At 47.4% G+C, this 10,191-nt stretch overlaps 1 protein-coding gene across 2 annotated transcripts; it reads left to right on the top strand.

Moving 5' to 3' along the window:
• The first annotated feature begins 283 nt into the window (after positions 1-283).
• Positions 284-7,986, top strand: Rfx5 (regulatory factor X5). Of its 2 annotated transcripts, none has more exons than XM_028789786.1 (10): positions 284-427; positions 1,186-1,317; positions 1,519-1,552; positions 1,917-1,999; positions 2,646-2,765; positions 2,862-2,981; positions 3,096-3,177; positions 3,466-3,667; positions 4,423-4,526; positions 4,890-7,986. In XM_028789786.1, the coding sequence occupies exons 2-10, from the start codon at positions 1,205-1,207 to the stop codon at positions 5,973-5,975; spliced, it is 1,944 nt and encodes a 647-aa protein (XP_028645619.1). In that variant the 5' UTR covers positions 284-427; positions 1,186-1,204; the 3' UTR covers positions 5,976-7,986. The 2 variants fall into 2 exon arrangements, with proteins under 2 accessions (XP_028645619.1, XP_028645620.1); XM_028789787.1 differs by having other exon boundaries at positions 336-357.
• The last annotated feature ends 2,205 nt before the right edge of the window (positions 7,987-10,191 follow it).

The following is a 10,191-nucleotide window of genomic DNA, read 5'->3' as shown; positions in this document are numbered from 1 at the left end:
CTGGATCAGAGGCAGCTGAGCGCTCGGGCTTTCATCCTGCGGTCCCTTTAAGAACAGAACCCTTTCCGGACCCGCAGACCTAACCGACCCCAGTTTTAACCGAAACCTAACCTGGACTTCCCCCTCTTGACTCAAATAAGACTAACTTTGGATTTTCCCTCCCCTCTCGACCAATCAGATTCTGTTACCAGGCAGACTTTCAATGTCTTCGTCTTGGAGGCAGCAACGGCCAATCACAGAGCAGGCCGTGCGTGTATCCAGGCAGATCGCGGTTGGCACAACCATTCAGAAAAAGGAAAAATAAAAGCAACGCACGAGCCCGCCGACCGGGCACTGTGGGGCTGGGCTGGAGCAGAGGTAGCCACGGGGTAGTTTCTCTTTCTCTCTTACCTATCTAATGTCCGTGCTGGAAGGGGACGGTTCCGAGGTAGGAGGGGCAACAGGACTCGGGAGCCAGCAGGACCAGCTCCTTGCCCCTGCGCACGTGCCCGAATCTGGGACCCTGTTCCCCGCAGGGTTTCCTGCGCCCAGTCCCCAGAGTTCGGAGACCGAGCCCCCGCGGGCCAGCACCTGGGGATGGGGTGGAGGGGCCCGAGGGGAGTGGGGACGCCTCGGGGTGGGATGTCGTGGGATGACGTAGGGTCCGCGCCACGGCGAGGGGGGCGGCGGGGGAAGCCGTGGCGAGACTCAGTAATGTGAACTTGGGCCCAGTTTTTTTTTCAAACCTGGAAAGGCCGAGTATGTTTGTATCCCTTCCGACCTTCCAGGCAAAATCAATGGCAAGGAGTCTATTACAGGATCGGAGAACTTTGGCTTGTCCTTATAGGTGTTTTTTGTTTTTTGGGTTTTTTTTTGGGGGGGGTGGCAGTGTTGCAGCAGCACTGGGAGAAATTGTAAGATTTCTTTTAACATGGATTTCTCCACCCCATCCCTTCCCATAACAGTTTTCCAGATTTGGGAGACTTCAAAAGGTGGGACATATAGAATGGAGATGTCAGAGATCTCTTTGGGTATACAAGGGCCTGATAAAGTAACGGAATAATTCTAATTTTAGAGAAGGCAAGTGGTGAGGAAAACCACTGGGGGAAGCTTTGCTTCTGTCTGTGTTTCTGGGTATTGACAGGAGGGCTGGTCTCTAGGAGGAAGGTAGCTTGGTGGGAGTTAAATCCTCATATCTCCTCTCAGCTCTAGTCCTCATGCTGGGATGGCAGAAGATAAACCTGATGCTAAGAGCCCCAAGACTGGGGCAAGGCCCCAAGCTGGTGCTGAGGCTGGGGAACCTACTACCCTTCTCCAAAGGCTCCGAGGTACCATTTCGTAAGTAACTGTCTCTGTCTCCAAACCCTGTTCCAGACCCAGCTGTAGATCCTTGTTACTCTTCACTCCTCCCTCAGGCAAGTGTTTGAGAGCAGGCTGAGGTCTGTGGTCGGTAGCTGTTTGGTCCTTTTTCTGTCTCTAGCAGTCAAACAAAGGGATGGGGAAACCTTGTGACCTCCAGCTTTCTCTTCTTCTCCACAGCAAGGCCGTGCAGAACAAAGTAGAGGGAATTCTGGTAAGCATGTTGGGAAGGGACAGTAAAGGTGGCATTGCTGAGGGATAAGGCTAATGTTGGTGTGAGAAAATGAAGGTTCATGTGGGAGAGGTGGTGCTGTCCACGTGTGAGCATCATACTTTAGCCTTGTGTGACCTATGTAGAAGGAGATGGAATCAGACCCAGTGCCTTCCCCTTTCTCCCTTCCTCTCCATGGCAAGCCCATAAGGTTCCCAGCACAGTGAGCACCCAACCTCAAGTCATTTCTTAGGTCCCTTTTCGTTCTGACAACCTGTCATAGAGTCAGCTGGTGTGGTCAAGATCAGAAGATCACTCACTGGGCCCGTTGCTTCATTTCTCCAACCTCTGTTCCCTTCTGCCTCAGCAAGAAGTACAGAAGTTCTCAGACAACGACAAGCTGTACCTCTACCTTCAGCTCCCTTCGGGGCCTAGCATTGGAGAGAAGAGGTACTTGGGTGGTAGTGTTTTGTATGTCACAGGTTCTGATTTTGTGTCTCACTGTATTGAGTCAAAAAGTCAGAGATGAGGAGGCTGGAGGGATGACTCGGGTTAAGCACACTGGTTGCCCTTGACAGAGGACCTGGCTTGAGTTCCCAGCACCCCCGTGGTGGCTCACAACCATCCCTAACTCCAGTTTCTGGAAATCTGACACCACTCTCTGACCTCCATGGACTCCAGGTGCACATGCTGTGCACATGCACATATGCAGGCAGAACACTCATAACAAACAATAATCTTTTTTTTTTTTTTAAAGATTTATTTACTTTGTTTATGAGTACACTGTAGCTGTCTTCAGACACACCAGAAGAGGACATCGAATCTAATTACGGATGGTTGTGAGCCACCATGTGGTTGCTGGGATTTGAACTCAGGACCTCTGGAAGAGCAGTCAGTGCTCTTAACTGCTGAGCCATCTCTCTAGCCCCCAACAATAATCTTTTTAACAAAGTTATCAAAGAAGTAGGAGATGCATAGCTTACATTCTTTATCAAGAAGTGAGGCCCTTGACTTGATGGAGCAGGGAAAAGTGGATCTGGGACAGACTGATTTGGTTTGGCACTGTCGAAGTAATGCTTGTCCCTTTTACTTACAGCTCAGAGCCAAGTATACTCAGCAATGAGGAATATATGTATGCCTATAGGTGGATCCGCAACCACCTGGAAGAGCACATGGACACCTGTCTGCCGAAGCAGAGCGTCTATGATGCCTATCGGTGTGTAAAGAAGGCAGTGCCTTGCTAGAGTATGACCCTTGAATCCACCAGTAGCCTTCTCGGAATATCTTGTCACTCTCCCTTCTGCCCACTCAGAAAGTACTGCGAGAGCCTTGCCTGTTGCCGTCCACTCAGCACAGCCAACTTTGGTAAAATCATCAGAGAGATCTTCCCTGACATCAAGGCCCGAAGACTTGGTGGTCGGGGCCAGTCCAAGTATCCTTGACTGAGAGATTAGGACTGGAGGACCTGGGGAGGAAAGATACCTTATAGAAACAGCCTGACTTGCCTACAAGGCTTAAATTTTGGCTGCTCCTTAACTTGGATCAGATATTGCTACAGTGGCATACGAAGGAAGACCTTGGTATCTATGCCACCATTGCCTGGACTTGACTTGAAGGGTTCTGAAAGTGTAAGTAATGACCTTCCAATGCTAATTTTCTATCCCAGGTAAAAGACAGGCCTTTAGGACTTATTTTAATAGCTGGGAAAACCACAGTCATTCATACATTGCTTCTGAGGGACCTTCTGCCTTCCCTGTGGAGGAAGTATAGGAGGAAAAGAATTTGAGTTTCTGAGTCTTATATGAGTAGGACTGCAGGCTACTCCTGTCCTCAGTCTGGTCTCTGCTTTAGTCAGTAGTAGAGTCGAGAGACAAGCACTTCAGTTCAAAACCTGATTATGTCTCTCTCCACTCCAGCCAGAAATGGGCCCAGAAGTAAGCCCAGCACCTCGGGATGAACTGGTAGAAGCAGCCTGCGCCCTGACTTGTGACTGGGCAGAGCGGATCCTGAAGCGGTCCTTCAGTTCCATTGTGCAGGTCGCCCGGTACCTCCTGCAGCAGCATCTCATCTCTGCACGATCGGCACATGCTCATGTGCTTAAGGCAGGGGGGCTTGCTGGTGGGTGCATCTGCTCTTGCGTCAGAAATCTTCACCCACTTTGGTTTTCTTTTCTTTCTTTCTTTCTTTCTTTTTTTTTTTTTTTTTTTTTTGGTTTTTCGAGACGGGGTTTCTCTGTGTAGCCCTGGCTGTCCTGGAACTCACTCTGTAGACTAGGCTGGCCTCAAACTCAGAAATCCACCTGCCTCTGCCTCCCAAGTGCTGGGATTAAAGGCGTGCGCCACCACCGCCTGGCTGGTTTTCATTTTTTATTTTTGGAGAGGATGGACTATAACACCCGGGCTTCAAGCAATCCTCCCACCTGAGCCTCCCAACACCGTACGCTGATTCCATCTCCACTCTCTGGCCTTCCAGAATACAAGGGCAGACACACCTTGGATTGCCTTCTCTCCCTGGTGATCCTTTCTGTGTGGGTGGACAGGAGTACAGGCCAGAGGCTATCCACTACTGTCACTCCTCAGGATCCTCACAGGGACCTGAGAACGAGGATGGCAGGCCAGTTCACCAGGGATTTCCCTGTTGTCACATCCCCAGGACTGGGATCGATTACAGACAAGCATACCAGCATGCCTGTTTTTTTACGTAGGTACTGGAGTTGGAACTCAAGTCATGCTTACATCGAGAGCATGTGACCAACTGAACTCAGCCCAGCCCTGGTCTGGGCCTGGCGGTTAGACCGTCAGACTCACTTCACTTGGCATTCCCTGGTTCCCTCCTCACCCCTACTTTTATTATCATTTCCGGTCTCTCTGTAGAAGAGGATGAAAGAGCCCCTCGAGAACGGTCGTCATGTAAGTCCAAGAATGGTGTTGAGAACCTGGAAGGTGGAGGCCCTAAGAAACCAGAGAGACCGGCCCAGGTAAGGCAGCTGATGCCTCTGGCTTTGTGCTGAGGGCTTGGGGTCTTGGTGGCCCCTTCTGGCAGTGACCCTCCTAAGTCTTCACTTCTCCTTTTCTTCCTGTGCTCAGTCTTTATTTTTATGAGTTAGATTTATTTTGTGTGGATGAATGTTTTGCCTGTTTTCGTGTAATGTGTGCCATGAGTGCCTGGTGTCCAAGGGGAGAAGAGGACTTTAGATCCCCTGGAACTAGAGTTACTACTGTTACCTCGTGGGTGCTGGGATCCTCTGCAGGAACGACAAATTCTCCTAACCCCTGAGCCATTTCTCCGGCTTCTGAATTTACAGTCTTTATACCTTACTGTGGCTCTGTTTGCATTGTAGCCTCCTAAAGAGCTAGAAGCCCGAGCTGGGACTGACCCTCCAGGGCGTGCAGAACGGAAGAAGAGTGTAATTGACAGCTCAGTTCCAGCAGCCAGTAAGCCACAAGTTAATGCCCTTGTGGCCCGACTGCCTGTGCTCCTCCCGAGAGCACCACGATCACTCATCACACCCATTTCAGGCACTCTGAAAGTAGCCACGCTGCCTCTGCCCACTAGGGTTGGAGGACCCCAGGCAGCTGTGCCCATCATTAACATGATCTTACCGCCTGTTCCTGCTTTGTCAGGTGCTGGGCCTGGGCCTGGCCTTGGGCCTAGGTTTGGGCCAGGGCCAGGGCCTGGGCTTGGGGCTGGACCTAGGGTTGGGCCTGGGCCTGGACTTGGGGCTGGGGTCGGGCCAGTGCCTGGGCTTGGGGCTGGGCTAGGGCTTGGGCCTGGGAGAGTTCCACCTAGAGCACCTATTCTGCCTCGTGGTACAGAGAACAGGGAGGTAGGCATAAGTGGTGACCCAAAACCCCATGACAAGGGTGTCAAAAGGACAGCTGAAGTGCCTCTGAGTGAGGCCAGTGGGCAGGACCCACCAGTTAAAGAAATGAAACACGAAACAGAGGATACAGTAAGTGAAGCGAAAAGGAAGCGGGGACGCCCTCGAAAAAAGCCAGGGGGGAGTGGGGAGAGAAACGCTACTCTGGAGAAGTCTGCAGCTGCTGTGAACTCTCCCCGATCCCCAAGGTCACTCTGGGAGACATGGAGCTCAAAAAGAGAAAACAACTTAGTTGGGAGACCAGAGAGACCAGGGCCAGTGGGTGAAGCTGAGCAGGAAACAGTGCTTGCTCAAGGGCAGGAAGATGGTGCTGTCTCAAAAGGAGAAAGAAGCTTGAGTTCCCAGGAAGCCATAGAAGCAGAAGATAAAATTCCTCCTTTCACCTCAAAAGTGAGTGTTATCAAAGGCAGAATTCAAAAGGAACCTCTTCAGTTGGTAAAGGGAGAAGCTGATGCTGCGACACAGGGCAACAAAGGGTTAAAGGGGCGTGTACTTCAAAGTTCCCTAACCCATGAGCATAAAGACCCCAAAGCAACACCTCCATGATACACAGATAGGTCTGTGAGGAAAGAGTGGCCATGTTCATGTGAGCTCTACCTACCTGTCTGGTAGAGGTCCTTCACTGCGCCTGCCTTTCCTCCAGCTAGTCTTTCCCCCAGGGAACCCATTGGCCTGGCTTGCATTGTGCTTCATGGCTGCTTCAGGCCTTTCTAGCTCAGTACTGCAGCTTTAATACAAACAGTAAATCTGCAATGACTTCCCACCTACATCCCTGCGCTCTCCTGGGGGATAGGGTAAGTGTGAATGTAGGTTAGGGATGTCCTGGCTTCTAATCATTGGGAACTTAACTCAAAACTCACTAAAGATAAAAGCAATGTATCCGCTGATGAAGTTGCACAGTCAAGAGGCAGTCCTGGCTCTAGGTGAGGCTTGATCTGATTGCACACTGTGTTTTTCTGCTTCACATAATGTAAAAGCATCCTTAATTTGGACCACTTCACAGTTGCCAACACTCCCAGGCTTCTGTTTGACCATTTTATCTAAGCAGAAAGAAAGGGTATCATTGTGCCAGGAATCCTAGCAAAAGCCCAAAGATTTGCCATGATTAACCAGCCTATGTCAGGTCCATCCTTGACCAATTAGTGTGGCCAGAAAGATGTTTATGCAAATGTGTTTCTATACATCACGGACCACCTTTGGGGAAAGGGTGCAATCAGCCTTCTTACAATCCCAGGTTCCCCAGATGGAGACCTGGGAGGACGATGGGAGAGTCACTGGGGAGCAGCTAACGATGACTTGGTGTGTTTTAGCTTGCTAAGCTGGGGTGAGCTGTACTGCTGCCTTTCCCCTGAAACTTGCCTCAGCTGTAACTTCTTATCTCATTGTAGTCTGGGAAGGATAGAGAAGGAAGCCATTCTCTTTAGTCTCTTAATTCTTACAGGACAGCTTTCCCACCTGTCTCCCAGAACAAGCTCCTTTTAGGGTCTGAATCTTATTTTCTCCGAAGCCCTGTTTCCTACCTCCCAATCTAGTACCACCTTCTCAGAGGACATACATGCCCCGTGCGCCCCCGCCCCACCCCCGCCAGTCATGTCATTACATTCATTGTGTATCCACCAGATGTCATGCTCTTGTCATACATGTGTCAGGACCTAGCCAGGACTGTGGGGTTAGGTTGAATTAACAGAGGAGGTGTTACTGATGCTGCAAGTCAGGGAGCACCAGCAGGAAGGATGCAGACACTCCAGATGTATCCTTGGGAACAACAGGAAACCAGCCCATATTAATCGAGGACTTACTCTGTCCTCCCCACAGGATAGCTTCTTGTCAGGGAATCTTGGTTTTATTCCCAAGAAGTAGATTTTCTTTCAGGGAGATATCACCCATTAGTCCATTTATTTCCATGAGAGCAAATTTTTTTTTAAAATTATAATATTTGATATCTATAAAGAAATATGTACTATAAATTATGAAATGCAATGAGTATCTATGACCCATCATTCAATTTATACATTAAATGTATTAGGTTTTTGCCCCCTTGCCTGGCCTCTTTAATTTTATGCTCATTAATCACTTGTTTATATATATTGGCCATGTGTGTATATATTCTTTAAGAATGTATTATTTTATATTGCTTGTATTTTTAGCTTTACAAAAATGTTGTACTATGTTCCTTGAGGTTTGCTTTTTTGCACTTCATCATTGTTCCTGAGACTCCTCTGTTGTGATTGCTATGACTTGTTCATTTCATCTGTGTAATCTCCAGCAGGCAGCTTCCTCAGCCACTCACCTGTGAATGACATCTGGGCTGTTTGCAGGCTTTTGTTATTATACACAGTGCTGCTATGAACATTCTTGTATATGAGTGCCTTTGTTTTTAGTAAGATTTCTAAAGAGGTTTCTAAAGATGGTCCTGGATGGTCCTTTTGGTCTGTGTACCCTCTGAGCTGGGGACTATTGCCTCTTGTCTTACTTTATTGAAGAGTTTACATCATATAGAAATGAACTGCTCTTGAATGTTTGATAAAAACTCACCTATAAAGCCATCTGAGCCTTATGTTTCTTTGTGAACATATATATTTTTGTTTTGTCTTTTTTCAAGACAGGGTCTATTAGGTAGCTCTGCTGTCCTGGAACTCGCTATGTAGACCAGGCTGCCTCTGCCTCCCAAGTGCTGGGATTAAAGGTATGCACCACTTGTGTGCTCTGTGTAGGCATAATTTTAACTACTGGTTCAAGTTATTTAATAACTATATATACTATTTGGGCTCCTGAGTCATTTTTTGAGTTTAGTGTGCATTTCATGTCCTTTTTCTTTCCTTTTTTTTAAAGATAGAATCTCACTGAATATCCTTGGTTGGTCTGGAACTCACTGTAGATCAGGCTGGCCTCTGCCTCCAGAGAGCTGGGACCAAGGCACATGCCATCACCACTGGCTCATCGTTTTTCAAACATGAAGTTCATGTGTTCTCTGTCTTTTCATTTCTGCTACTTACTGTGTCATCCTTTTCCTCCTGAGTTGACTGGACCAGAAAGTTTAGTTATAAATGTGCAGATGCTGCTCCTGTGTGCTCTGTGGAGCCTCTGTTGTCTGTATCATGAAGCATCCATATTGTTTCCTACTTTTGTAAGGTTTGATTTTATGTTCCATATAGTTAGTATCTTTCTTTTCAAGACAAGTTTTGTTTTTTGTATCCCAGGCTGCATCACCATCACTGGCTAGTTGAAGATCACTTTGAACTTTTGATCTGCCTGCCTCTACTTTCCAAGTGCTAGGATGACATGCCCACCATGCCCCATTTCCACGGTGCTGGGACTGGATCCCAAGGACTGACGCATGCTAGACAAACTACCAACATAGCTATATACACTGTCCCTTTATGTCTGTGTTATTTTATTTTATTTGCATTGGTGCAATCATGTCAGATGCCCTGGAACTGGAGTTATAGACAGTTGGGAACTGCCACGTTAGTGCTGGAAACTGAACACGAGTCCTCTGGAAAGGCAGCCAGTTGTCTTAACTACTGAGCCATCTCTTCAGCTCACCCTGTCCCGTTTTAGACAGCTGGTTACATCTACAGAATGTCTTTTTGTTTGGATTTGACTTGTTTTCTTTGTTGTTGTTTTGTTTGTTTTTTTGGTATTCCAAGACAGGATTTCTCTGTGTAGCCCTGGCTGTCCTGGAACTCACTCTGTAGACCAGGCTGGCCTCAAACTCAGAAATCTGCCTGCCTCTGCCTCCCAAGTGCTGGGATTAAAGGCGTGCGCCACCACTGCCCAGCATTGTTTTTCTTTTTTAAAAGAGGACTCAAGGCAGTCTTCCATCATCAGCTTCTGGAGTGCTAGAATTATAGATGAGAGCTGTTATACCTGGCTCCAGGCTTTCTTCTCTTATAAAACTCCACCCCTATTTGGGGCTGAGGATCACATGGTAGGAAAGCACTCAGCACTGAGGAACATACTCAGGGGTTTTTTTTTTGGGGGGGGAGTGGAATTGTTTTGAGATGGGTATGGTATATACCTCAGGATGATCTAGGAAGTCACTGTATAGCTCAGACCAGCCACTAACTTGTGATCCTCCTGCCTCAGCTTCAAAAGTGCTGGGATTATAGGTATATGTCATATATCCAACTGTTTTAATACTCCACTTTTCCACAACCCATGAGGTTTTCTATGCCATTACAATATTTTCATTATTTAATTTTTAAAACATTCCAATTACTTTCATGAACTTGTGAATGTCTGTGTATGCACAGACATGTAGAGCTGAGCCTGACAGTAGACATCTTCCCCGACGGCTCTCACATGTCCTACATGTCAAGGAAGAGTATCTTGTTGAATGCAGAGTTCCATGTTTTGAGCTAGTCTGGGAATCCCTGATCCTGCCTCCTATATGCTGGGATTACAGGTTGGTCTTCATGCCCACTGAGCTTTGGAAACTCTAGTCCTCAGACACAAGCACCTTTTGCCATCTCCAAAGCTCCTTTTATGACTTGTTTTCTTGTGTATGTGGTAGGGGTGATCAAACTAGGACTTCATAAATGCTCTACCACTAGGCTCTAACCCTATGACTGATTTTGTGAATGAATGCTCTACCTCTAGGCTATAACCCTAGGATTCTGAATGAATGCTCTACCACTAGGCTATAACCCTAGGACTTTGTGAATTATTTTAAAAGTTTTATAAATTTCCAAATGCCCAGAAAATTTGCATTTATCCTTTTTGATGCATTTTTTTTTTTTTTTTTTTTTTTTTTTTTTTT

This window comes from Grammomys surdaster, unplaced genomic scaffold, assembly GCF_004785775.1.
Source record: "Grammomys surdaster isolate TR1022 unplaced genomic scaffold, NIH_TR_1.0 125849, whole genome shotgun sequence".
Classification (NCBI taxonomy): Eukaryota; Metazoa; Chordata; class Mammalia; order Rodentia; family Muridae; genus Grammomys; species Grammomys surdaster.
The sequence above is the reverse complement of the archived record's forward strand: the minus strand, read 5'-3'. Positions and strand labels throughout refer to the sequence as shown.

What these genes read in the sequence shown, in the direction of transcription:
- Rfx5 (XM_028789786.1), top strand. Translation starts at nt 1,205, where the DNA reads ATGGCAGAAGATAAACCTGATGCTAAGAGCCCCAAGACTGGGGCAAGG. An exon ending in AGGCTCCGAGGTACCATTTC is followed by an intron (nt 1,318 to 1,518) that starts GTAAGTAACTGT and finishes TCTTCTCCACAG; the next exon opens with CAAGGCCGTGCAGAACAAAG. An exon ending in GGTGGTCGGGGCCAGTCCAA is followed by an intron (nt 2,982 to 3,095) that starts GTATCCTTGACT and finishes AACTTGGATCAG; the next exon opens with ATATTGCTACAGTGGCATAC.